Raw genomic sequence first — 27,080 nt, forward strand, 5'->3', positions numbered from 1 at the left:
CCTCAGAAATAATTGAAAGATATGCATAGAAAGGCATTGTTTCCCTGAATGAAATCACTATCTAAATGCTAACCCTGGGCTGTCATTCTAAACCTGTCGGGCACACAAAAATCAGTTGCTTAAGCTCCAGGGTTTGATTTTGAGAAAAAAAAAAAAAAGGTCTGGATCTCTAATCTATGGCACCTGCCTCATTTTACCCTTTCGTCTGGGGAGACCTGCCAAGTGCAAAATTACACCAATACGATTAGTACCGTGATCAGCCAGTCACATACAATAAGCCAGCACCCTGACAAGAACTGCTGGTCTTACCTGCACGTCCTGCTGCTATCCAGCATGTTCCACACAAGGGGGAGAGAAAGGCTGGTCTTGCAGTGCTTCCTTTGTATTTACCCTCTGGTTTATTTGGATTACTCACTCTGGTTTGTTGGCACAGAGGGAGCAAGTTACAAGGTTCTGGCTCTCTGAGGAATACCTCATTCAAACCCTCTCCTTTTCTTTTTAGTGAGAACAGATGTCTTGAATGGGCAGGTTTTGTCTCCTTCTGACTTTATGGGCCACCATAAAGTCAGAATGGTCACTCTCTTCCAATGAGGCTCAAAGACAATGCTAGACTATATTAATAAAGGAAGAAATCCTTCGTGAGGATGGTGCAGGGGGACCTGCAATCATGCCATTTCCAGCAGTGTAGCAAGACAGCTATGCCAGCCTGAGATGGGATTAGCTGGGTGCATTAGTTCCAGACCATATACCTTGCCTTCTGGTCAGACACAGGAAGACAACATTATTCTCAATAGCAAATTAAATTTCTGTTTGTTTAAACAAAGCCACATTATTGCTTCTCTCTGAAAGGACACCAATAACCCCATGGCAAATTAAACTTTCCCAGAGGGAATGATAGGAATAAGGCCCTGGGTACAAGGAGCATATTTTGGTATTTGACATTTCTGCTTGTTGCATGAGTGACCAGACCTTCCATCTGTGGAAATTAGTTGCGGTATCACAGCTATTTCCTGCAGGTGGCAGATGATAATCATGCTAGTAACCAAATCTGAGTACAAATTATGTGTTTTCCAGACTGTTTATTCAGACATTGACTTAAATCTTTACATTATATAGTGGCTATAAATGTGTTTCCAACAGCAATAAAATAAGATTGCATAATTGGAGCCCATTGGTAGTTACCCGTGATAATATGTAATTAAATACTTGGGAATCAAGTGTGGTATGATTTTTATTTTTAAATTCAGCTTTGATTTTTTAAATCTACCAGATCAGAGAAATTGCTTCTATTCCAAAAACCTCCAAATAACCATCTGGGTAAATGTGTTTCATGGTATAAGATTATCTTTGCTCATGAACTGTGCTGGGAGACAATTTCTCCATGTAGTCATGCCTGGATAATTAACTGATACTTTAAAGAATTACATGCTAAACTAGAGTGCCAAGTTGTGCCACACTGCCTTTCCTAGGTGGCTTTTCACCAGCAGTTGCTCTGCCTGAGTGGCACTACTGACTGAGGGAGGATTTTTTTCAGATTGGCAGTCCCTAATGAGGACCAGATTTTGCTCCTTTTGCTCTCTTTAGTAGTTACTCACACACATGAGTAATCCCAGTGGGTTCAATGGGAGCTATTCACCACACAGAGAGAGGGTGGCATTTGCAAGTTGACCTTCCAGCATTGGCTTCAATGGGGTATTTGAGCAAATGGAAGACCACAGGATCTGACCCACAGTAAACGCGTGACTACATGGAAAAGTCTGTTCAAGGTTAACAGCAGCATGTGGGATAGCTGTGTGGCGATGGTTGTGGATGAATTGTGCAAAGCTTCACCAAGTCAGTATAAACTTTATAGCATCTGTCATATAGGTCTTGCTTATAGCACAAAACTGGAACGTATCTCGGAGGCAGAGAAGTGTTTGCTTTATGTGTGTTTTGGGGTAGGTGTTAATAATGTAATCCCAATGGCTTCCCTCTGGGCAACTGTACAATCCCCTAGGGTGGGCAAGAGGGAGAAGATGGGGTAAGAGCTCCCCTTGCAGTACCCACAGAAGAGGGTGCTGCTAAATTGAGGGGTTTGAAGCTCTGCCTTGGAGTTGGAGAGCGAGGATGTAGTCCTATCTTGTCGCATTAATGCTCATAAAGAACAGAGAAGACTGCAGATGAGCTGATGACATAAAAGCAAAGAAGATATGAAAATGATGATTATGGCTGCCAATGTGCAATGACTTGTGAAATACGGTTGTTTATATGCCTGTTTGCATGACCATATATTTATTGTAAACAGCAATAGCCAGGATTATTTTAAAAGTAGAAAGTCCCATTGCTGCTCAATTTTTCTTTCTCAAGATTATTGGCTGTTTTTTCTTAGCAGTTTCTCAAAAGGCTTATGTGGGAGAGACAAGAAGAGATGAATACTTATTAAACTGAAGTAAAATTCACCATATTTCATTCTTGTACATAATCACTGGGTTTTTTAGTGTTTTGATTTGGTTTTAGGTTGTTTTTCTGTAAGATCTTAATGCAGTTTTATTACATTATAATCTTTTATGGAAGGATAAAGGGATTTGTTCCTTAATAGGAAGCAAAGTTTATAGGCTCAAGTAAAGCAGATATGACCCAGAACACAATGCTTTTAGGAGTTTAACCAGAAGCTATTTCATGTTGGTAAACTTCATTGGAATCCTGAACGTTTTGTGCTTGCTGCTGAGATGCCTCGGATTTTAACATAGTTACTTATTTTAGGAGGATGCTAGACTGAGAGATTTTTAGAAGTGATGAACAAGAATTGAAAGAGCAAAGTGCTCTTTTTAAAATAGAAAAAACCCTAAAAACTTATAACATGAAAATTAGTGGTATTGTCTCAGCTATTATAACAACCAGTTCTCACTGGCCCCTTTTTCCTGTAATTAAAGCCATTTTTCTTTTTCCCCTTCTGGCCTCTTCCTGGCCCAGGGTTCCAGCTACAAGCAGCAAAGATGTACGATTTTTTGAAAAGGCAAGCAGTAAGAAAAACAGGTAGACATGCTTTTCTTCCTGTATGCAGGGGTCACAGTGAAGATCTTTGCTTTCTGTGAGTGTAATAACTGGAGAGCAATCCCTGATTTTCCTGATTCGGATGCATAGACCTATTTTTATCCAGTGTGTGAGTGTACCATACATGCATATATACTGGTACACACACAGAGGTCAGTAACAGCCACCTCAGTAATGTCTGCTCTTTCCCATGTTTCTCCTTCAATAAACTTTGTCACTTCTGTATTATCTGTGCTTTCTTCTCACTGTTGCTGAGATTTTGCTAATTAAAGGCTTCTTGTTTTTATTCTCTTTCTTTCCTTCTTTCATTTAATGTAATGGCCAGAGTGTTTTTCTGCCAGATTAATCATACAAGCGATTTCATTAGTGTTTCTTCATTCCTCTCTGTTGCTACATTAGATGCAAACTCTTAGCCTTTGGAGACACGAATAATCACAGACTCAATTTCCTACTTACATAGTGTATTTCACTATGCATGGAGACTGGGGGAAGGTCTGCAGCCTTTTTCTGACCAGTTGGTTGGTTCTAGGACTTCAGGAGCAGAAATACCTGGCTACTTTTACTATCTTACTATGAAAGGTATCACTGCAAAGGCTGAATTTACCACTCAGTCAGGGAATAGAATGCAGAAGCACTAACAAAGACATCTTTTCTTCTCCATTCCCTTTGCCAGGGATAAATGTTTATTGGGTCACCCTAGTTGGCATAGAGCAGTCATACCATGCAGCATCTCTGGATGTAGCTTTAGGCCTGGTACAGAGATTATCAGTTGAAACTGCCTATGTCTTCCTAAAATTCAATTAAAATATCTTGCTCAGTCATCAGATCAGTGTCTTGCTTTTTATTACAGTGATGTTTCCTTAGGTTTGTCTTAAATATGTTGTTCCTTCACATAAATATAGGTAGCAGCTTTGTGCTACCCTGGGGATAGAAGGTTCATATTTTGTTAGTTTCTTGCATAATGCAAAAGGAGATTAGAAAGCTTCTTATACTCTGTTTCCTCCCAAGAGAAAGCTATCATGTAGATCAAGAGAGGAAATGATTTCCTTGCTTGGCACAAATGAGTCACAGAAAATGACCTTCTTTGTAGTCTAATTTAGATCCAAGAATCCTCTGAAGAGCTGATAATACAAACCCATATGGCCTGAATGAAGAAAGTTGGAAAAGACATTGTCACTAACAGACTCATCCCCATCTTAAAAAGCAGTATTTCATTCACTTTGCCTAGATTTTTTTGATCAGACTGCTAGCAGCTGCAAACCTCATGTTGCCTGCACATGTTATCTGTAATACGCACATACACATGCGATATGCTGCCACTGAGGTTTCATTTCAGCAATGAAGAAATTAAAAAAGCAACACACATTCTTTGGCTGTTTCTTATACTGTGCTTATCATCTTTAAAAATACATTTCATGTGAATTTTGAAACAGTGCTTGCATTTACTTTGTTGGACTGCATGACGTAGATTTGAAGACAGATGTTTATTACAGAGGAAGCAACAAGCTTTCAGCCTTATGTCAGGAAAATAAGATCTGACATAAAATAAACTAGCACACTGATACACAAAAGCACTACCAAAGAGCTTCAGCAGAAAAGATCTGGTGAGAAACCAGAAGAGTAGCTGGACAGCACTGAGAGGTGTAAGCAACCATTTGTAGATTTTCATGTCAGGAATCTTAATTTATTCCACGGCAAAGAGTCTAAGAAGGTGGCATATTTTTTCCTTTTTTTTTTTTTTTTCCCTTTATATAATTTTTTAAATTACTTTTTTTTTTCGGTGGTTTTGGTATTTTGTTTTAACTGTTGGTGTGTTCCAATTGTTGCTTATTGATTCTGTAGGCATCTTGATAGTTTCCTTTGTGTTTAAATGTGGAAGTTCATGGTACTTAACTACATTTTAAAGAAAAGGCTGGGTTTATAGTTGAATTTTGCCACAGCTTTCCTGGAGATATCCACACTGTTGGCAAAGCTAAGCCATCCTGAAAAACAGCTCAGAAGCATGGCTGTGGGCTAGTGTGCATTCCTAAAGTGGCCCAGCACGCCACTGTGCCCTAACCACACCTTTGGAATGGGTGTCTTTCTCATCAGGTTGCTTATGATCCTGGGTAAAGAATTTACAAGTGTCATGGCTTATGGGCCTCTTGTTTTCCATAATATACAAATGGAAGTCATGCAAGTCTATTTTTTTTTTCACCAACAAATACAGTACACTGCACACCTTCCTGAGCACCAGTGCTGGCACAGGGAGAGGTTGAAAGCAACACCTGAAGTTAGGGTGTGGGAGACAACCATCGCCTTAGATTACAAGTGAATTTATGCTGGGTCAAATGAAATTAAAGTGGTGGGCTTTGACTGCAAATCTGGGTGCACATAAAGGGGTGGGGGATTTATGTATAGCCTGGTTTGTGAATGTATAATGACTGCGTTATAAATAGATATATTCTTTCACTTCCTGAACATAAAGGATATAGATAGAAGTGCCATGACTGTCCAAAAAGAACACAATGGTAAATGGCAAAGGATAGCCTGTGCAGTATCTGCTGAGAACAACCCTTACAGCAGGAAATGCTGGGAAGAGAATTGATAAATTGATTTTTTTTTTAATGACTATTTTGGGGTCAACTTTCTGCAGATGAGAAAAGCTTTAGACAGGGAAATGAGGTCAACTGAAGCCTCTGTGTACCAAAGCAAACACAGAAATATTTTATCTGAGATGTCTATACTATTTAGAGCATGGAAGAAGGTTTCTCCCTGATGCTGTTAAGGAAGATTTATAGGGATCCTGAGCATAGGATATGTTTACATTTGCTTACAGCTAAACATTATCCACTGGCTTGTAGCTGTAATTGTTTCTGTCTGTGTACAGCACTATGCGTAACAGTTGTTTGACATTTTTCTTCAGTGAGACGTCTTAGTGGGCTTCTATTTGTTTTGTACAAATACATTCAAGATCTGTGCACTTGTGGTGAAGGAGCAAAAGCAACAGACTTCATATATTCTTTTTTATCTGAGAGCATGCACACAGTCTTAAAACAGACCTGTATAACATGTATACTCCAAAACTGTTTGTCACATTCAGCATGTGAGAGGCAATAACAGGTTGGCCAGTCTGAGTAAATGTCCTTCTTAATATATGAGCTCTCTGATCAGCATTCTTCTAGTTTCTGTTCAGGCTGCTGCTTGTGTTGCCTCTTGTCCAGCTGGGAGGCAAAAATAGGGGAGTCAGAAGTACTGTGACAGGTGAAATTTGGGTTAAAGTGACAAAAATGCTAACGGTTATTAGGTGAGGGAGCACTGAAGGTATCATGGGGGATGCAAAGGACCAGTGGGCAGAGGAGCTGAAGTATTGCAGTGAGGTGGGAGTATTATGGAAGAAGAGATGACACACAGAATGGGGATTATGATGTTAGGGAGGACATTGAGCATATTGCAGCAAGGAAGAGGGAATTATGCCATGGATGTTGGTAACTAGAAGCCTGTACTTTATAAAATCTCTTTAGAGTCCTGTGCTATAAATCAAATTACATATGTCACTTGGCTATGCAGACAAGGAGAACACAGTAAGTCAGGCAGCTCCTTAAGATAACTCACTGCTTCCTTTTTTGGCTGTGAGCTTGCCAGTTTCCTTGAGTTAGGCCCATACCTGTGTGGAAAAACCCAGATGCTTCAGGCTTTCTTACAAGCTGACTTCCACTGCCAGTGTAGCTCCCTCCCAAATTTTCATTTGCTCTTCTGTATTTCAGTATCTCACTTTTTTTTTTTTTTTTTTTTTTTTTTTTTTTTTTTTTTTTTTTTTTTTTTTTTTTTTTTTTTTTTTTTTTTTTTTTTTTTTTTTTTTTTTTTTTTTTTTTTTTTTTTTTTTTTTTTTTTTTTTTTTTTTTTTTTTTTTTTTTTTTGAGGCTGCAGGCTTGGAAAAGGGCATTCTGTTGAGCTTCTTGGACATGGTGGACTCTCATATGCCTGCACTGTTCTTCATAGGGATGTCCAAACATCCTCTGGGGAGCTGTGACTGCATCAAAGCTAATGTGACTGTTTAAAAAAAAATTTGATTTTTGAACTAATGTAATCTGTAGACCTCCATTGAACTTTGTGCTCTGCTATCACCAGATCTTTAGGGAAGGAGTATTTCAATTACTGACTTTACAAGATCCAAAGTTTGGCACTGAATACTGACACAGGTCCTATTTCTTGCTGTTTAATGTGTAGTCATGCAAGTCTGAAATCTGAATTCCCTTCTCTTCCCGTGCAATCAGGTAGAGCCAGCTTTGCCGCTGATCAAATGGAGCCAAGAGACAGACTGGCCTGCTCTCAGCGCCCAAACAGGTTTGTTCATTTAATACGGAACTTCTTTTCCCCGCTAATGAATGGCTTTCAACCTGGGGCATCGATAGTGCCCTCTCTTTATGGCTCTGTGGGAAACAGGACTTGCACATCATCCCTCCCTCCCTCCCTGCCTCCCTCTCGCCATGACGCCAACGGCTGCTCCCGGCGCTTGGTCCGGGCCGGCACTGGAGCGGGGCCACGGAGTTAATCAGCCCTCGCCCTCTCCGCGCTGCCCCTCCGGGAGTCCCGGAGCGGGGAGGCTGCCGGTCCGGAAGCAGGGGAGCAGGACCAGGAGCACCGGAGCGGTACCGCAACAGCCCCTCAGCCGCTCGGGGGGCGACCGCGCTCCAGCTGTTGCCGCGCTCCGCCGCTCCCCCCGCGCGGCTGCCCCGCCCCCGCGGGCAGCGGGCCAATGAGAGCCGCGGCCACCGCCCCGCTGGCCAATGAGGGGGCGGTGGTGGCGGCGGGGCGGGCGCTGCCGGCCCGCGGTGCGGGGGCAGAGGAGGGCGCTGCGCTGCGCTGTGCTGCGCTCGGCTCCGCTGGGCTGCGCGGCCGCTCGCTGCTCCCTCCATCCCTCGCTCCGGTCCGGTCGCGGCGTGCGGCCGCCTGCCCTCCCTGCTCCCCGTCCGGCGGAGCATCTCGCCTGCCTCCTTCTGCTCAGCCCTTGCATCTCCGCGGCGGCGGGGCTCGAGCGCTGCTGAGCGCCAGGCGCGGCGGCGGCACCACCACCATGGCGGTGGAGGAAGAGGGGCTGCGGGTCTTCCAGAGCGTCAGGATTAAAATCGGTGAGGGCGCGGGGCAGCGCACAGGGAGCCCCGCGCTGGAGCGGAGCGGAGCGCGGCGAGGCGGCAGCGCCGAGCGCCCCTTGGTGCCGCCGTGCGCTCCTGTCCCGCCGGGGGAGCGCGGGGGGCGGCGGGGCGGGCGGTGCCCGTGGCTGGGGGGGCTCTGTGGGGCCGTGCGGGGCGGGCGGTCGGTGCCGCTGTGACGGGCGGGCAGCGCTGTCCCTCCGGCTGGCGAGCGGCACCCACGGTAGTCCAGGAGGGGCAGGATATTAGGCGGATTTCGTGGTTTTTTTTTTGTTGGGTTGTGGTGTTTTTTTTTTTTTTTTTCTTCTTTTTTTATTTTCGTTGCTAAGCTACGCGCTAAAAGTTTGTAGGCGGTCAGCGAGTCTCAGCACTGTGTGTCAGTGGCAAAGGTGGTGCGAAACCGGCCCAAAAGCGGCTGTGGGCAGGAGCCGGTGCCTCGGCCCCTTCCCTCGGCGAGGGCACGGGCAGAGGCTGCTGCCGCTTCCTCACGGCTGCCTCCGACCCGCACTGGGAGATTCGCTCCTCTCCTCTCCTTGCTGTTGATCGAGTTCCAAACCACATTATTAGAAAGTAAGCGACAGATGTCGGGGAGCGGATTAAACTCTCCCTGGTCGAGTTCTGAGTGTGCCGGCTGGGAGGGAAATCCCTCGTTTCCGTAAGACAATCAGTCCCCCGTGCAGAGGGAGCGGTTCTGCTCCCCGGGATGGGGCGCGGGGGCTGCGAGCTCCGGGGGAAGTGGAGAAGTTCAGCACCGGGCTCGCAGCGGTGGGTACTCAGGGCTTGTTGGCTTCCTAAGAAAGATCTTGAAAAATCTCCCTTTGCAAGTTCGTGCGCTCAAAAGCAAATTTGCAGCCACCAGTTATCGTGTTAGATAAAACTGAAACGTGAGATTACATAGGAAATCTCATTATTGAATAGTGGCATTAGCATTTCAAAGAGACTATTGCTAGGATCGTTTCCTCATTAATTGTCAGCAAGTAATTTAGTGATAGCAGATTTTAAGAGGTAATGTTTAATTTATATGATAAAATTTTATGTGTTCATTCTGTGTCCTTTTATACATCTGGAAAATAGATTCAGTAAGACTACAGGGTATGGTTGGAGACTTGTTCTCTGGCTCTTTTCAAAGAGGGGAAGGGTAGGGGAAAAAAAGGTCCTTTCACAAGGGAGAAATCCAGACATATGCAGTGATGCTATTGCAAGTTGTTCCCACTGGTGATTTTTAGTAAAAGCACTAAGAACATATCTCGCGTGTAGGATGATGACTCTTGGGCAGGGTATTTGTGTTTGCTTAGGGTCTGGTGTTTTTTTTTTTTTTTTGAGAACAGTTATGACGTTATGCCTAAATGATTGAAGTCATGAGAGTGTGGAAATTTCTTTGAATTGTGGAAGAGATCAAAGATAATAACAGCAGCAGAAGTCTTGAGATTAATCTCTTTAAGTTGCAGACGAAAGTTAATCCTGCTGCTGCCTTCAGTTGTCAGAGCCCCCATCAAAGCTTGATTACTGTAGTACTGCAGCAAGAATCCCTGCTGCTTTTTAGCGTTGATAGCGAGTAGGAAAAACCGCGTGAATACCCGGCACACCGGTGCTGCCCTTCTGCCTTGAGAGCCGAATCTCTTTCCTGGATGAACAGCAGGATAATGCCCGACGCGTTCTGGATCGGCGCTGCGCCTTGGTGTTCCAGCGCGGTCCGGCAGGGGGCGGTGGTGAGCGCTTCCCGTCTATCCATGGGAAGTGTCCCGGGAATGGACACGCGCCGGCTTCGTGGCGGGAGCGCGAGTTTCTGGGATTCGAGTTCGAAATTTAAACACGTTTCTGTAGCTGAATATCTCTTGTGAAATTTGCCAGAAAAATAGGAAGTAGCAGGATTGCTCTAGTGGGTTGAGGGAGTATTTCTAATCTAACGGACCTCGTAAAGCAATTGTGATCTTTAAGAAATTGTATATGGAGGCTTGCAGGCTCCCTGCAAAAAAACCTTGAGTGGATATGAGGGGAGATCACAGAATTGTTAGAATTGGAAAGGATCTCTGGATATCATGTAGCCCAGCCCCCCTGCCAAGGGTCACCTAGACCAGGTGACACAGGAAGGCATCCAGATGGGTTTTGGGTATCTCCAGAGAGGGGACTCCACAAACTCCCTGGGCAACCTGTTCCAGTGCTCTGCCACACTCAACATAAAGAAGTTTTTTCTCATGTTGAGGTGGAACTTCAGTGTTTCAGTTGATGGCCATTTCTCCTTGGCCTGTTGCTGAACAGAACCAAAAAGATGGTGCACGTTGGAGGGACACTACTTTTATTAGCTATTCCCAAGAGTAAATTTGTCTTTCAGCAGTTCCCATTCACTGAAATCTTGTAGATTTCTCTCTTTTCTAGTGATGGGAGTCTTTGAATCTTTTAGTGGGTTAAGGGACAAGTTGAGTACAATGGGATAAGTCACTTCCCATCTTGATTTGCTTTGATTTATCATTCTGTAGAAGTGGTCAGTTCTGTTCTTCGGGAGCTTGTTTCGTGGCCAAGCTCTGACTGATGTCTGACTACAGAATACTCTGCGCTTGATCTGATAAGGTGTTTCCTTCTCCACAGCACCTTTGCTGGCCAATCATGAATGGGCACACTGATATACAAGTGTGCCTCGTTATAAATCAGATGAAATGTAGGGTTGATGCCTTGAAGAATCAGTGCAAACACGGAGTGAGACACCCATGTTGGCGTACCTTCCTTGATGGAGAGGCTGATGAAGCTGGGAGGCTTCTGGCTGTGCAAAGCGTTGTAGCCTAGAGATGTTTGAATGCCCTAATGTGATGTGTTGCAGTGGCTGGCTTGTCCTGTATTTCCAAGAAGCTGCAGGTAAATGAAGGCATTTTCTGCTGCTGGTGTAACTTGTTCTTTTGAGACTGATGGGTTACATGGAATCAGCCGTATTTAGCTAGATGGATAATTATATAAAAGCATCCCTCTTCTGAGGAGTGTTGTTTCTAGTCATGCTTGGATTTGGCTTGAGCCATCTGTTTCATCTTTTGAAAATGTGAAGCATTGAGCTTCTTAGGAACCCGTGTTTGTCTCATTCAGTTGCACTGGCAGTGGTGAGCCACTTCCAAAAGATGTCTCCTTGAGATATTGAAGTTGTGGAGCAATGATACAAACTCTGTCAGTCTGGGTAGCAGTGTTAAGAGGAATTGTTACTGTGTTACCTCTTGTCCAGTTTCTTTTGCGGTTACTTGAATTGATAGAACTCAATGCCTGGCTACTTCTGTTCATGACTGTTGCAAGGAAGTAATGTACAGTAGAAAGAAAAAAGTAGTACTTGTGCTAATGAATGTGCTGTTCAAATGTCTATTTGAAATTGATTTATTTTGGCTTCCCATAACTGTGCTTTTGTCTTTTTTTCCTTAATTGAAAATTATTTTTACCGGAATCCCTTATACATAAACAAAACAATGTGTCATGTAAGACTAAACAAACACTTCCTATAAGATTGCCACTTTGAGGAAGTGTGCAGTGCTGATATTTCCATGAGTCAGTGTTTCAAAACCTGAAAGGAAACAACATAAGGTTCTATGGCTGATGATTGGCTGGAAAAACTACAAAGAGAGTCCTTCTGCTTGACAACATGACTTTTGTTGTAATGTTAATATTTAATAAATATGCTGTACTTAATTGCTACTTTTTTCTCCTTAAATGGCATCCATCCACTATTAACCTTTCAGTTGAAAAAATAAAAACTCATATTCATCATTTCTGCTGTTGAAAGCTATATGCTTTCAACCTATAAGCAGAGAACCTTCTGGCAGATTTTACTTTGTGAAATTGTTTATACTTGAAAAATCTAAAGAAACAGCTCATTTGTGAATTTTCACTTTAAATATCAAGCTTTTCATGTCCCTGAAATCTGGTACTCATACTTAGGAGGATTAGGCTCTGCTCTAAAATAGTACTTTTTTAGTGGTATTAGGGCTTGTTACAGAGCTTAAACAGTCCAATATTTTTTGAGTAATAATTGGGACAGGAGGATACTGCACATGGAAAGATTACCAGGGGTTTAATATAATGAGAAGACCATTTGCTCGTAATTCTGTTGACCTCACAAATAATAACAGTCCATGTATACACTGTGAGGCTTGTTGCAATTTAAGACATAAACTTCTAAAGCTCTTTTTATCATCTTTAGAAAGGCCAGGAATGGATCTTTTGAGGTTACAAGGTGTTGAAGTCTTAGTCTAAAATGTGGGAATTCCAGGAGCATCGTCTGTCCTTAGCGCTAATTGTGATCAGAATCACAAAGAAGTGGAATTTCTGTTATAAAAGTTGGCTACTACCTGATGTAGGTCAGTGCTCTAAACCCACCATTCTCTAGGAACTGTAAAACCTTGTTTATATCCAGTTGAAAGATGAGGATGGATGGTCTGTAGATGTGCTATGTCTCTGCCTCTTATTTTTGCTGTGTCCCCCCCACCTTTTTTTTTTTTTTTTTTTTTTTTTTTTAAAAAATTCATGCAGAGCTATGTATCTTAAGACATTGTGAAAGCAACTGAACTTTTCTTTGTGAAACTGAGAGTCTTGGGTGAAGTCAGGCAGAGTATTTGCTTAAGTGCTAGTTTACTAGTACTTAAGCAAGTCAGTTTGCCACGAGCAGGTATTTACAGCCTTCCACCATTAAACTTGATACAAAATAAATGTTCAAGAGATGTGTCTCTGCTTTTCTAAGGGTAAGAAGAACCTTGTGTCTTGTGTCTTAGAAACTTAATATCTCCCTTTAGTCTAGTAATGCTAATGTTGTTCAGAGAAATCCATTTTGCCTTGAGAAGATGTCCCTTTTAATGTTGTCTGTTGGGATTTAGTGCCTTATCTTAAGTGGTTGCTTGTAGAAGTAATTACGACTATATATGTTCACTGTAAAAGGATTTATCCCCATTTAAATGGGGCAAAAGGTTGTTGAATAGATATTTTTAGAATGAGAGAATTTTTCTCAGGTACTTTTTTTTTAAATCTAGGTATATAATAGAAAATTTTATTTAGGAAATGTGAAGTGCTTGTTATAAAGATAACGGTATTTTTTCCCATGTTTCTAAGTTAGAGGAACAACAAGAAAGGAAGAAAAGTTATTTGTATCTCACCCTGAATATATTAAAGACTTCTCAAGATTATTTCTTCACATTAAAAAGTTAACAAGTACAGGTCAAACTGGTGTTGTGGAGGTAAAATGAAGTGCAACTTATATTCTTATTGATTGACTGCAATGCTATTTAAAGCTTGAGTCTCACAGGCTATGAAGGGTGCAGAATAGATTATGCAGATTTTTCACTGCTGGTTCAGTATTTCAAACTCTGCTGAATTTGGTGGTGGTTGTGTTCTGACCAAGTTGTGTGCAGTGCGCTGAATGGAAAAGATGTGGGACCAGTGCTATTTCTAGAGGAGGAGTGCTGTGGCTGTTTGTGGACTGTCAGGAAAAGCCATGGCTGGAGCAAAAATGGAGACTAAAGCATAGTCTCTGCAAGTGAGAGAAGGAAATGGAGGCAGCAGTAGAAAATGCTTCAGTGAATGCAGTTCTGAAAAAATAGAAGATGCCTGTATTCAGGTCTGCCAGCCTGACATTGAGTTATCCATAGCCTTACTTTCTTTAATTAGAGGAGGATGCATATGTGAGTGGAAACCAACAACGTGTTTTGGCTTTTAGAGTGTGTAGAGGTAAATTCACGGGAGTGAGACTGTTAAACAGATCTGCTCAGAGCCTCTGATGTCAGTAAGCAAACCTCCTAGGTTTTTTTGTTCTCATTTGGAATTAGTATGTCTGAAAAAAAGTGTTATTTCATCTCTCTCATGAGAACTAAGTGTTTTGTTATCTCTTCCTGGAGGTGATTATCTTTTGGTCAGAGTACCAAATGCTCTTACATGAGAACATGATGCAAGTGTTGGATATCCTAGCTTTGCAGTTTTCATCTAAATGCTTTTGAAAACTTTTCATTGTGTTAAATTACTCCTCAGACTGGTTGGTGGTTTTTGTGAGATTTTTTTTTTCTTTTTAAAAAAATTTTATAATTTGTTGAAGCCAGATTTCTATTTCTGAAATTACTGGATTAGTTAGATGCCAATATTAGCTTATCTTCCTCTGTTCTTATATCTCTGTACAGGCTGATGCTGTTCTTCTCTATGCTTTGCACGTTGCTTTGCAATTCTGTTCTCATAGCTGCAGTCAAAGGCATGACATCATGATACGCTAACTCAAATTAGTAGCTTGCTGCTGCTGAAAAGGCAGGTCTTGTCTTTCCCCCTTTCTCTCGTCTTGCTCCCAGCAATGAGATGCTCTTTGCACACCTGTTGTTGACTGATGCTCCTCTGCTTGCAGAGGAAAAGTCCAGTTCAATTTGCAAAGCAGGTCCAAAGGATGTAGCTTATTTTTTCTGTCAGGTTTAATTTTCTTCCATTTTATGAGCTGAGTCTGTGTGCTCAAGCGAATGTCAGAGCTCTCTCTGGGCAAGTATCAGGAGCTTGACTGGGAGTGTGCACGTGTGGAAATCAGATGGAGGGGACAGTGGGTGCATCCTTTGCTTTCATGTCTGTATTCTGGCAGTGTCATAAGACTGTTTGAATCTTTCTATGCTCTTCAGTCCGCTCCCCTTCCTTAGTACATGTTTTCTTGATTATGCTGTATTTGTTAGCTGCTGATACACACTGGCTTGGTCAGCTGCTCTGGAGAACAAATGCTAAAACTCCAGCGAGACCAGCATATTATCCAGTATGACAAGCTGATACAGATGTATCTCTGACCTTCCACCTGAGAACTACTTCAATCTCATACTCAGTTTGTGAGCCTTAGCTGCTTATGAAAGTTTAGGTGTTTTAGTTGGTATTAATGATTAATACTCACACATGCTGTCCCACTTCTCCATTACACGCTTGCCTTGCAAAACTGAGGCACCTAATTTTATCATGTTAATGTTTAAACAGAACTCCCCCTTCCCTTTCTTGACATCACAGCAAGATTTCTGCTTGTGTAGATACACTGTCAAACACTGTTATCATATGAAGCTATTTATTGCACTGTTGCTCCCATGTAAAGAAGACCTTCTCATGTGAACACTGAAGGGTGTTGTCTACAGCAAGATTAGAAAGTACAGTTAAAAAAACCACCTTTGATAATATGCATCAGGTTAAAATTCTTAGAGCAGATCAATGCTATAGACTGCAGTGACCTTCAGGTACTCCCTCTGTCCTTTCTCAGTCACTGACCGATCTCTGTTACAGGAGTGTAAATTGTGAATAATTCTGTTCAAGCCAATAGTTCTTCTGTGAGAGTTGAACTAGGTCTGAGTACCTCATATAGCAATTTTTTTCTTGGAGGAGGTGGTGAAAGGATGAGGCAAACCCCACTTTGAGTTGTTAAGGAGTACTTAATACCTCTCATCCTGTGGCAATTCACTCTGCAAATGGATGTGTTTGTGGAATAAATCCATTGCTCTCCTTGTGAGAGCAAGAAGCCTAGAATAAAGACTTTGCTGCATACTGTGAAAGATGTAAATATCAGACAGTTGTATTGCTCTTAACGATCAGACCAACAAATATTCAGCCAAATATGTCAAAGAAAAATTAATATTTGTGTGTGCCAGTTGACTGTTAATGTTTCTGGGGAGCAAATCACCTAAGGCTTATATTAATAGTTAAAACATGCACTTGTATGTCTTAATGCTGTGCTGTTAAACCTTCTAGTACCAGAGGTTTATATATTTTGTGGTTACACCAAAGAAGAGCTCAAGGTTGGAGTTAATGACAGGTTGTATTTTATTAAACTGAAAAGCTAGTCGTAGACATACATGTTCTTACCTTCTGATTTTACTAACATTTGCTAAACCTTATGAAGTATCTATTCTTTAGCAGTGTCTGATTTCATCAGCGTAGCGGACTGGTGACTGAATTTAGGATCCAAATAAAAGCTTTGTTTTGGAGTAAAACCAAAACAAATTTAACTTCCTTCCTCTCCCATCCTAACCTCTACCAAGGGGAAAGCAACTTCCCTGAAATTTCACGTGTTGTTTTCCTACCATAGAAGACTTTATGGGTGAAAGTTTTGCAAAATGAGATGTAAAGCTTCAAAACTGTGAAGAACTGGAATATTTTCCCCCTGTTTGCCTTTCTCAGATTTTAATGGATTGTTGCCAAGTGTAAAACACTTTAAATATTCAGTGGAAAGTTTGAGGTAATTGAGGGGTTTTTCTCTCTCTTCTGTCTGAAAGGGAAAAAAATGTAGTGTATCTGTATTTTTGAGGTCTGTTGAGGAAAGAACACAAACATTGAAGACTTATAGCCTGGTCTGACTTGCCTAACTTCTGAGGTTGATTGAGAGTTTTGCTGTTCAGTTTTAATTCCAGACCTCTAAAGTCTTATCTTATTTTTCTATTTGACTAGAGACTTGTGCATTTGCCTGTTATTACCTCTCAGGGAGCAACGGGGCAAAACAAAGGTCCCTTCATTAGCCCAACAGCTGAATCTTACTGTTCCCTATCTGCTGGGGTGTGTAACTGGGACTGCATCACCATTGACTGCAATGGATTAGTATGATGGGGTGGTAAGAGGAAGAGTGTTTCACTTATCTGTGAATGACTGGTAGGTTTGAACAGGTAGCATTTGATGCAATGTTTAGTTTGAATAAATATTAATGCAGTTTTGTATGCTGGTGGTAGGTGGACAAACATTAGATGAAGTGTCTCAATTCTGTTATACATGACTAATTAATGAAAAGTCTTGAAGTTGGGAAGAACATCTATTTATGTGATAATGGGAGGAGGGGGAATTATTGACACAGACCTGTGTTCCAAAAGATGCATTCTTAAGCTTTCCTTTTATCTTTTACAGTGACTTTAGGAGGAAATATCCTTTTTTATTGCTGAACTTGTTACTCAGAGGTTTCAAAATCCATTTAGAAGAAGTTTACATTGAAAGGCCTGAGTTTGTGTTTCAGAAAAGGAGGATGAAACATTGGAGATGTATTATACAGGGAGCAGAAGGGTATTTGATCTTTTGAAGGAATTTTGTTTCCAGGATTTTTAACCTGGAGTGGTTAATTTTTTAATTTATACCTATAGGAACAAAGTTTTTGAGTGACTGATAACTAGCAATTTACAAATTTAAATTCTGTTCAGTTCCAGTTGTACAGAAGGCATATAATATAAATCAAGTTTACCGTTTTTTATTTTCTTTGCTTTCAAGTTTCAGTCAGCTTTAATACTCCAAGTATCAGAAAACTGACAACTTGAAATACTTTATTTACAATTGTGCTTCTGTTATGGCTGCTTTTACAGAGTTCTTATGTTTATAAAAAGCAGCTCAGAAAACCAGATGCACTGATGGCTGAGTTTTAAAAGTCCTTAAAAATAGGAAAGAGGGAAAGAAGTTTATTTTTATTACTGTTTCCAATTTTATCTAAAAATATTTTTATTTACAAATTGTTTACAGCTACTTACTTTTGTTAAGAACCTCAGAAGAAAACAGTTTGTGGTAGCTTTTTACAAGGTTTTGATTCTTGCTTGTATTTCCCAGCTGGTGTTAGAGTACATCTGGAATCTATGAAATTCCTTTCTTTGTTCCTCATTTCCTGTTTCATTCACTACAGTGCAAGGTTCTGAGAGCTGTTTCTCTTAGTATCTTCTAAGATGGGCATTTTGAAGCATTTAGTGAGTTCTTAAAAGAGGTTATATGTGCTTGTGTTTAACAGTCAAGCTGAACTGTATCATGAAACTTCTCAGATGCTTTCTTTTCATATTTCAGTGAAAAATAGTTTCGTTGATTTTTCTGGCTGGCATTCAGCTTGTAGAATTGTAGGAAGGAGGGTGGTAGAAATAGAAGAAAAATCTGGTAGATAGTATAAAAGCTGCCTTTCTTAGTCTCCCTCTCTCTCCCCCCTCCCCCTCCCCAGAAACAATCACCAGTTTGTAATGGAAAATTAGATCTATTTTGCAGGAGACACAGGGTGTGACATCCTACAGTGGCTTTTAGATGCTGGTTTGAGAAGCTGGTGACTGCTACAGAACACGTGAACACAATTTTGGAAAATTGAGCTCTGGCAGTGTGACACAATGCGAGACTTGTGTGTGTGTCTAAAACAAAAGCAATCCGTCCTCTCCAAACCAACAGTGTTTAAGTTAGATTTACTGTTAGGGTTTGCATTGTTGCAAATAGCTCATAGTGACTAAAAGAGAGGATACACGGTTGTCTAATGGAATTGCTCTTATTTTTTCAAGAAGTATTTTTTTTTTCTCTCTGAAAAAAATTATGCTTTATGAATATTTATGTATCTGAGTGCCTGGCCCAAGTTTTCCAGAACGAATTGAAGTTCCTCATAGTTCAGTGGTTGACTCTTCTGTTGTTGTCATTTGCCAGCTGCGGGTGCTGTTTCTGAGACTGTAGCTTTCTGTCTACATGCTGTCTGTAGACATTGAAGATCTGTAGTGGTACAGTACATGTTCAAAACCTTCTTCATAAAACACCTCTTCTTAAGACAAGACTTGCGTTGGGTGCATTTTTTTTTCTCTTTATATAAATGCGCTGTTTTCCCTTCCATTTTTTGAATTGTGGAGTATCTGTGAAATGGCAGCATTTACTCTCAGGGAGAACTTAATATTGGGGAATTATTTGTGTTATTTTTAGCTGCTTCTTTCAATACATTTTAGCAGAGAGAAGCAAGGAATGCTAACACTGTGAGATCTGTCACTCCTCTATAGATCAGATTTTCAGATCTTATGACTCCAGTTCCTTCTCTTATTTTGACTTCCTTTTTCTTGATGTCCCCAACAGAAACTGTATAAACGATTACATTAAAAGGACTGTACATATGGGTAGTTGCACATTATATTTATTCTACGTATTATAAGGGAACTAAAGGAAGTGCTACTTGTTTCCCACAAGCTATGCAAAAATAGTGACAGAACTGTGAAACTCCAGCAGTTGTCTGAAATCTGCCTTTCAGCAGGTCATGTGAGTTCAGAACCTTTTTTAAAGTTCTCACATCTTCTGCGTTTATGTAAAAGTAACAGTACTGCTCAGTGTGGCTGAGAATTGGGTAAACCCAAGGCTATTTTGCTCTGTAGGTGATTGTTGCTACTTTAAGGCTGTATTTTGCCCTGCTTCAGGGATGCAGTAAAGGTACCAGAAAACTTACACCTTCTCTGCTCAAGTCAGAAGAGCTGTACTCCTGTAAGTTTTGTGCACTTGTTGTGGCTGTCAGTAAGGTCCTCATCTTGATCTGTGCAAATTTTCAGTAGCCTAGACCAAGTCTGGTTCTAAGAGACTTCCTTAAGACCATGTTTCCCTTCAGCACTGGTTTCATTAATGTATTAGTTTAGTTCCTCAGATGAGAAGTTGCATTTTGCTTCCAGGAATATAATGTTCAAGGTCTGAGTCTGGTGTAAAGTATTTCTTGGCAGATAAGCAGAGGGGGCCTGTCAGCTGTTTCTGCAAACATTCTCTGGTCTGTTCCCCTTTATAAACTTCAAGTCTTATTTATAGTGTAGATATTTGATGTTTGGTACCTTGGCTGACATTGCATAATATTCAGATTTGAAGTTAAGATACCTGAAGAACCACATTTATGCTCTGTTAGCATTTCTTGCCCTAAATGTAAGATAGGAGCTGATCAATGCCACTCTCATTACTGTAAATATTTGTCTACTGTGTGTGTTTGTAGATTGTTCCACATAATTAATTTCCTGCACACGGAGGGCCAGGAGCTCTTGAATGATTCTGCTTGACCAGTAGGAACACCAGAGTTCCCACTGACAGGGTACAGTACTTGGAGAGGAGCTCCAGGTAGGTGCTACAGAACAGGCTTAGATGAGTAGTGCTTCAGAGACGATGGAGAAAGGAGATTGTGGTTGGTGGTCATAAATACACCCCTTACTAAAACCAGGAGAACTGTTAATGCCTCTTCCCTCTCATATTGATGAATAGAGCCAACCTCTGTGTTCTGTGGGTGGTGCCTGCAGTGGACTTGAGGAAATCGGTGTTGCATGTTAGAATTGAAAGGAGCTAGATTTCAGGATAGTGTAAGTGCCTCTCGCTATTCTCACCTAAAAAAAAAAATCCAATGCGCAGGTTGGGAGGTGGAAAGACCTTCCCCGGTTCTTCGTTCGCGAAGAGACTGGCCATTATTCCCCCAGTGGTTTTTTATTTTTTAGGCCTACTAAGCAAAACTGCTTGAGAGAGAGGTAAAAATAAAGCTAATTTTTATTCAGGCCGGTACTCCTGTCTGTCTTTTTCTGAATGGTGATTCTGTGATTTTTGACAGGCAATAAAAAGTGCCTAAGGGCATTTGGAATGTGGCGATAGAGCAAAATGACTTAAGTAAAAGTGAAGCTCCAACAGGCTGATAATTTGTGTGTTTTGACACCTGCTTCTGTGACAGGGTTCCAGAAAGTTGTGAATTTGAAAGCAAAAACACAGAAAATTATCTGAATTACTTTAAAGTCATCTCCAGTATTAAATGTAACCCGTCTCCGTAACAGTCTAGTGGAAAATGCCATTGTCATTATTAGTTTTCTAACTATTGCTAACACCTGCAAATTTTTGGTATGCTGATGCCCTGCTTCTGGTAATGGCATTCGTAATTGAGCACCGTGGGTAACTTGTACTGCATGCTTTTGAATATGGACTTCACTTTCTTGTGCAAAGTGAATCTCTGGAATTTAAAGTGTATTTTTCGCCTATTCGCATGAGATCTTTCTTGGGTTTAGTTGTGCCATGTCAAATTCCATGGTTTTGTTTGTTTTGTTTTTTTCCAATGTGTGGGACTGATTTAGGCTGTAACCAGAAGTACCAGATACTTGTAAGGTGGGGTCCCTGCTTCAGCAGTACCGAGCACACTGCACTGGGAAACGTGAGCAAATACTGTGCTTAACAGGCCATGCACAGTGGCAGAATGAAATGGGGTCAGGCACAAATATCTTATCCAGGAAGGGCTTAGAACCAAATAAGAGCTTACATGTCTGTGAATTAGTGCCAGGCTGCAGGTATGCCAAAACTCCTTTTGCCCTGCGTGGGGGTTAACTCAGTGCTTCGGAATGTGACCTGAAAAACCCACAACTTGTGAGGTGTCTTGGCTGGAGGAAATACTGGGTATAGGGCTAGGTCTGATCCCTTGTTGCTCTCTAGAACTCCACAATATGGGATGGGACCAGGAGCTTCCACCCACTTCAGAGTATGGAGTCAGTCACAAGGCAGGAATTTGGTTCCCTTTGTGCTTCTGGAGGAGGCAGTGCTTTTGTTGTATTCTAGGTAAAACATATGTTGTCTTTGGTGTCATAATCAAGTGCTAGCTAATATGTTTTGCAGTGTACATATCTTCTAGGGTATCAGCCTGCAGGAGATAAAATTGGGATATTTGTCTTAGAGTAGGTTGGGTTTGGACAGAAGCAAAGCACAGTGGAGCACTTTGGTCTAGTGCAGGTGTTGTGTGCATGTATTTGATATTTCTTTTGCTGTTGTCTTGGGCATGGATGCATGCATTTTTTTTTTTTTTCTAACTGGGTAATCTCCCCCCTAAATTAAAATTTGTGTGGTGAATGAGACTGGGCATGGCAGGAAGAGGAGTGTCTTATGGGAACGCATCTAGAAAATCTCATATGGGGTTCCTGCAATGGGAGGAGGAGAACCAGTCAGTGTTGGCCTCTCACAAGGTGTTTGTCGCTTTCCCGTCTTTTGTGGTACACCTGAAACCAGCTGTGCTGTAGTGCTGAACCTTCATAACTGGGGGAGGAGTAGGGTGTGGGGAGGATGAACTGTGGCCTAGCCAGTGTGTGCCCTTTGGTTTTTTTTTTTTTGCTTTGCATTGTTTTCTGTTTGTTGAATGATACTTTTCTTTGGAGAATACGAGATTAGCTCTAAAATAGGCCAGCATAGGATGACGATGACGACAATATAAAGCTTCAAACCATGATTCTGAGCCAATGGGTTAGCTTTATTTTAATCAGGATTTTATTTTTTTTTTAACAATCATGGAAGTAAAATTTTGGACCAAAATAGCTTAATATCAAGAGTATTCTTAAATATTTCTTTTGAGGAATGGAGTACTTCCTTGGGTGTTGATAGGGACTAACGTGAATTTTGTAGGGCTGTGACTGAGGGTTTTTTTGGGGGCAAGGAAAGGAGGCTGAGGCTTCTGTAAATTACAGCTAACTCAAAAGGGTGCTGCTGTAAGTCTTCTGTGGTATTAGTGATGCACAACCTTCAGAATCATATCAGCACTTATGGCTTAGCCTTAGAGAGTGTAATTATATTGCTGTTGGTTTGTACTGTCATAATAATCCAGATTGGATGGTTCAGCCCCAAACCTTCAAAATACAGGAAAGTTTGACCTGGTCCACTTAGTTCATTTTACAGTCTCCTCAGGTGTTTTAATTTTTCAGTTCATTAATTGCCTAATTAACCTTAATGATAAATGAATTTTTATGCTAATTATTTGAAAGCCTGATCTAAGAAACTCACTGAAACATGTAGCTGCTGTTCTGCCTGTGAGACAGCCTGGGTATTTGTCTCACTGTGATGTTGTGGTATCAGACATATGTCTTTCATTCATGTTCCTGGCAGCTGGAACCAGTGTCTAGAAGGCTTGTATTGTTTACCCTTATGTCTGCTAAGCACTGGTGAGCTTCCAGAGCCAAATGTTCGAAACTGAGGGTTACCATCAGGAGGATAACCTTGTAACCTTGAGTCCCTTTGTGTACACAACTTCCCTGCCACTACAGGAATATTTATTTACTTATAAAAGGGAAACACTGTGCTGCTTTCAGTTCATGAGATGGGTGGTAGTTGTGTAATGAGTAATTATTCTATTATAATTAACAATAATTTATTATTATTATCATCCCCATTATCTGTATTCTGTTCATGTAGTGGAATACATGGTTTCCTGCACACCTGTTCAGTTCATGGCATTGTTGTTGAGCTCTTTCACTGCATTCCTTACCACATAATGGAATTTTAAATCTTCCAGCCTTTTCCAAGGCAGAGCTAACTCTTAAGTGGGGGGCAGGATAGAAGAATTGTATTTAGCATTTATGGTGCCAATTTGAGTCTAATTTTATGTTTTTCTAGAAGGCAATTTTGTTGAGTGGCAAGGATCTTAGATGTGAATATGTATCCAAACACGTTATTCCATTGGGGCAGTCGTCTTCCTTCCTGCTTACTTGATTCGTGGTGTGTCTTCCCCCTGCTGAGACGTTGAGTGCAGGTGCCTCATGTATATAGAGATCAAACCAACTGGCTTTGCCCAGGGTGATGAGAGAGCCCTGCCAGGGGAAGGGACAGGGGAGGACAAGCAGGATACTGTTTCTCTGCCTAGCCAAGTCTTGCTTCCTTCCTTTCAAGATCCTGTTCTTGTCAATCTTCACTTTGAGTCAAATGCCTGTGTCTTCCTGGACACAGTAGGGCTCTTGCAGTGAAAGTCCTGCCTGGTATATCCAGTACTAGGGGAATGACATGCAGCACCAGAGCAAGTATCTCTTACAAAGATTGAAAACCATGCAGATTTCTATTTCCTGGGATTTTTGAGGACTTTGTTTGAATTATATAAAGTCCTATTCTGAAGCCAAGGGCTGACTAACGCTTAAGTTTGACATCTGGGCATTTTCAGGACAACCTGACTTCTCCTGAGTTATCTGTTTTAGCTGAAACACTTAAGGGTAGTAGGAAGAGTTTAACAGAAAACAGTTTTAGTAGTCTGTTTGCGTCTTAGAAATACAAGCTAAAGAGGAAGCTCTTTAAATTGTTGCTTTCCCTTTTATTCTCCCTGTGTACGCATCCTCCCCTGCCCCTCCCCAGCAGAGCTTGTTCAGACTCTCCCTGTTGTTCTTCAGGATTTAACACAGTTTTTGCCTTTCTGTAAACTAGCATTACTGGAATTTTTAGCGCTGAACTACTGCATAAAGGTACCAGTCCTGGTGTAGAGAATTGTTTTGTGCAAGTAACTTCTGTTCTAGTTGCTTGAAGTCTAAACAATGTAGAGAATTCTGCTATAGCCTTAGTAATAAATCCCATTTTGCGTTCTAGCTGCTTACCTTTCTGAAAAGCTGCTCATCGCTTAAGGTACAAATATAACCTTTTGCTTAGGCTTGAAAAGTGTTATCCTGTTCTGGATAGCAATAGTTAAATTCTCCACTGTTCCTTGTGACCTTAGTCACAGAACTCCAGTGCCTGTTGGTGTAAGGGTGTGTTTTATTAATATTTAGAACAGAACTGAATTAAAAAAAAAGGATTAATTTAATGTGAGGCTAACCTATTCCACTTGTCACGGAGCACAAAGTGGATTACTTGGTAAAGAGGAGCAAGCTGGAAAGTGAGTGTGACAGCAAAGCAGGCAGGGCAATGATCTTGATCAAAGTGGGGAGTCCTACGGTAGACAGACAAGGGTAGAGCAACTCCATTATGTTAACCAGGGTCAACTAAGAGCGCGATCACCAGACAAGTCTGTAGTGTTGAGCAGCTCCAAGGTACCACCAGGAATTTAAGTCAGCAGTTCAGAGTCAGGATCGGTAAGGCAAATGGCCAGGCGCAGACAGAGCTGCTACATAGCCCTGACAAAGTCCAAGGGCGAGTGTCTGAGCTGGAGTGCTACTCCCAAGTGGAAAAGGGTGCCCAGGGAGGCTTCTTCTAGTGCTTTCTCACATGGCTCTCTCCCCAGCAGCCTGCTCGGAGTTTACACAGCTGCACTGTGTCACGGCTGGCCTTGAGCCGAGGCATTCAGACTCCTGAGGGGTGGAGGAGAGGTTGTGTTCAGGGCCTTGGCACCACTGATGTTTTGGTAAGATCTTGTCTGGGCTAGTCTTAATCACATAAAATCTTCAGTTCCTGATCCTGGGATAGCCATGGTGTGAATCTTCAAGGGTGAAAAGAGGAAGTGGAGATGCAATAACAGAAAATAGGGCTGTGTGTTTTGTAACACTAGCTGTGGCAATAAAATGCATCCTGTACGCTATGGGAGCCAACCCCCCGTTGTGATTCTCCAAGCCTCTGTGACTTGCATTGGATGTCGAGTGTTTCCACAGCTTTTTGTGGATAAAGGCAAGTGTGTGGGAGGCACAGATATTAGGTAGCTATTGCTACAGTATATCACATTGTTTGTAATTGAACTGTTGTAATTGACAGAAAATAAATTCTCTTGAAGCCTCTTTAACCTTTTGCAGCTGTTTTTGTCCCTATATTCATCCATGTATTTTGACTAATATCTTGCTCTCATTCTATGACATTTTTTAGTGATTTATTCTTCTTCCCTCTTTCTGTGGTTTTAAAGCCATGCCCAATTTTTTTTGTGAAATTTCTAATGCGTGCTCTTGCTTCTCTCCAGACTGTGTCAAGTCTGCCTGTATATCATGTCAGCAACATTCTGTTGATTAGCAGGAGAGACCTGTTAACGTAATGTTCCTTTGTTTCCTGCCTCTTTTTTTTTCCCCCCTTCTCCAGAAGGATTTTTAAGACTTTTCTGTGCTATTTCTTTGGGAGCTGTGTTGGAGTCTTTGCAGTAGACAGAGGGTTGTGTAAAAAATTAGCTTATGAGCTCAACCAGCGGCTGTCCCTGCAGACCTGTACTTGAGATAAAAGGGTTCTGTTTGCATTTGTGTTTCCTGCTGCTTTGAAAGATGGTAGTGTGTCTCATAACAGCAGCACTTGTAATGTGCTGCTTCCACAGAAGGGAGATTAATGACCAGTGTTCTGGAGATGGGCATGTGGTGCCTCGGTCTTCAGTTCTGCCTGGTTCAAAGAGTTAGAAGTTGTTATCATTGTTATTCTTTATTCAAAAGGTGAATGGCAACTCATGCACAATATTTTGCGTTGTAGTCTGAATGCATATCTTAGAAAATTCACTCAAGAAATATCAGAGTACTGTTAAATGTATCTGAGGCTTGTTTTCTGTAATGAAATTGCTCAGAGATTTTTATCTTCACTTAAGATGCACGTAAAGTCTGCACTGTGTGGGTTTAGTAATTCCTTGCTGCATGGCACCGAGCAATCCTGTGTGTTTAAGGGTATCTTGCTTGGGTAAGAGCCAGGGAGATGACAGGGAATCAGGATAAGCAAAGATGTGAGGAGACAGCAGTTGCAGGGTTGGGGGAAGGAAATATTTTCACAACTGTTATGTAAAGAAAGGTAGTATAGGATGTCCCCCAAAAAAGGTAGCAGAGACAGCCCATGAGATGTGTACGGTTAGTTATCGAACATTCCTTTATAGCACAGCTTTATTGTTAGTGCTGGAGTTTTATGTGAGCTCTTTTACTTAAGTCCACTGTGATTCTGGCACTGCCTAAATTAGATTAGGTGCTTCTTTGAGCTGAAGGGTACGCAAAGAGGTGGAAGTGGAGAGAAGTTGAAAGGACGAGCTTATCTGGTTAAGTGGCTTTTTCCTCTCTGCTGGGAAGACCACAGAGCTGTACTATCTATTCCGTAAACATTTTCCCCGGGGTGTGAGCTGTTGGTAATTTGCAGCTCTTAATGATAACAAGCTAGAGAACTTTAGTTTAGATAATCCACATCATATAGATGGTTGTCATAAAACATTTTAAATGAGGATCTGTCAGGAGAGCAAAAGGATAAGGAAGGAAGTTTGTTAAATGGGTTTCCTTCTTGTTCCTGCAAGTACACTGTAACTGGTTAAAACTCGATGTAGCTGGATTCCTTGGCAGATTTATTTTAGGTGGCTATTTTGCAGTTATCAGCTGCACATGTGCCCCATCTCCTTCCATTTGAATTTTGGTCTGAGTGGTAGCATTTATTGCTTCTGATTCCTCAAGAAAACAAGGCAGGGCCTGTCCTTAGGATTTAGAAATTAATCTCCTAATCTACAAACCAAATTTTTGATACATGTGTTTATATCTACTTTGCCTTTACAAAAGGGAGCAAACTAAGGGAAGGGGTACCATTTAAACAAGTTTGGCT

At 41.4% G+C, this 27,080-nt stretch overlaps 1 protein-coding gene across 1 annotated transcript in view; it reads left to right on the forward strand.

Moving 5' to 3' along the window:
- Positions 1–7,771: 7,771 nt before the first annotated feature.
- Positions 7,772–27,080, forward strand: part of LOC114069307 (ras GTPase-activating protein 3-like) — a gene marked incomplete at its 3' end in the record, with an annotated part of 71,622 nt that continues 52,313 nt past the window's right edge. The window contains exon 1 of the mRNA XM_027905998.1: positions 7,772–8,144. Coding sequence (XP_027761799.1) covers positions 7,772–8,144 — 373 coding nt within the window. The remainder of the gene's footprint in view (positions 8,145–27,080) is intronic.

This window comes from Empidonax traillii, unplaced genomic scaffold (genome assembly GCF_003031625.1).
Source record: "Empidonax traillii isolate 1590-97213 ecotype Southwest subspecies unplaced genomic scaffold, ASM303162v1 scaffold1232:size202910, whole genome shotgun sequence".
Lineage (NCBI taxonomy): Eukaryota > Metazoa > Chordata > Aves > Passeriformes > Tyrannidae > Empidonax > Empidonax traillii.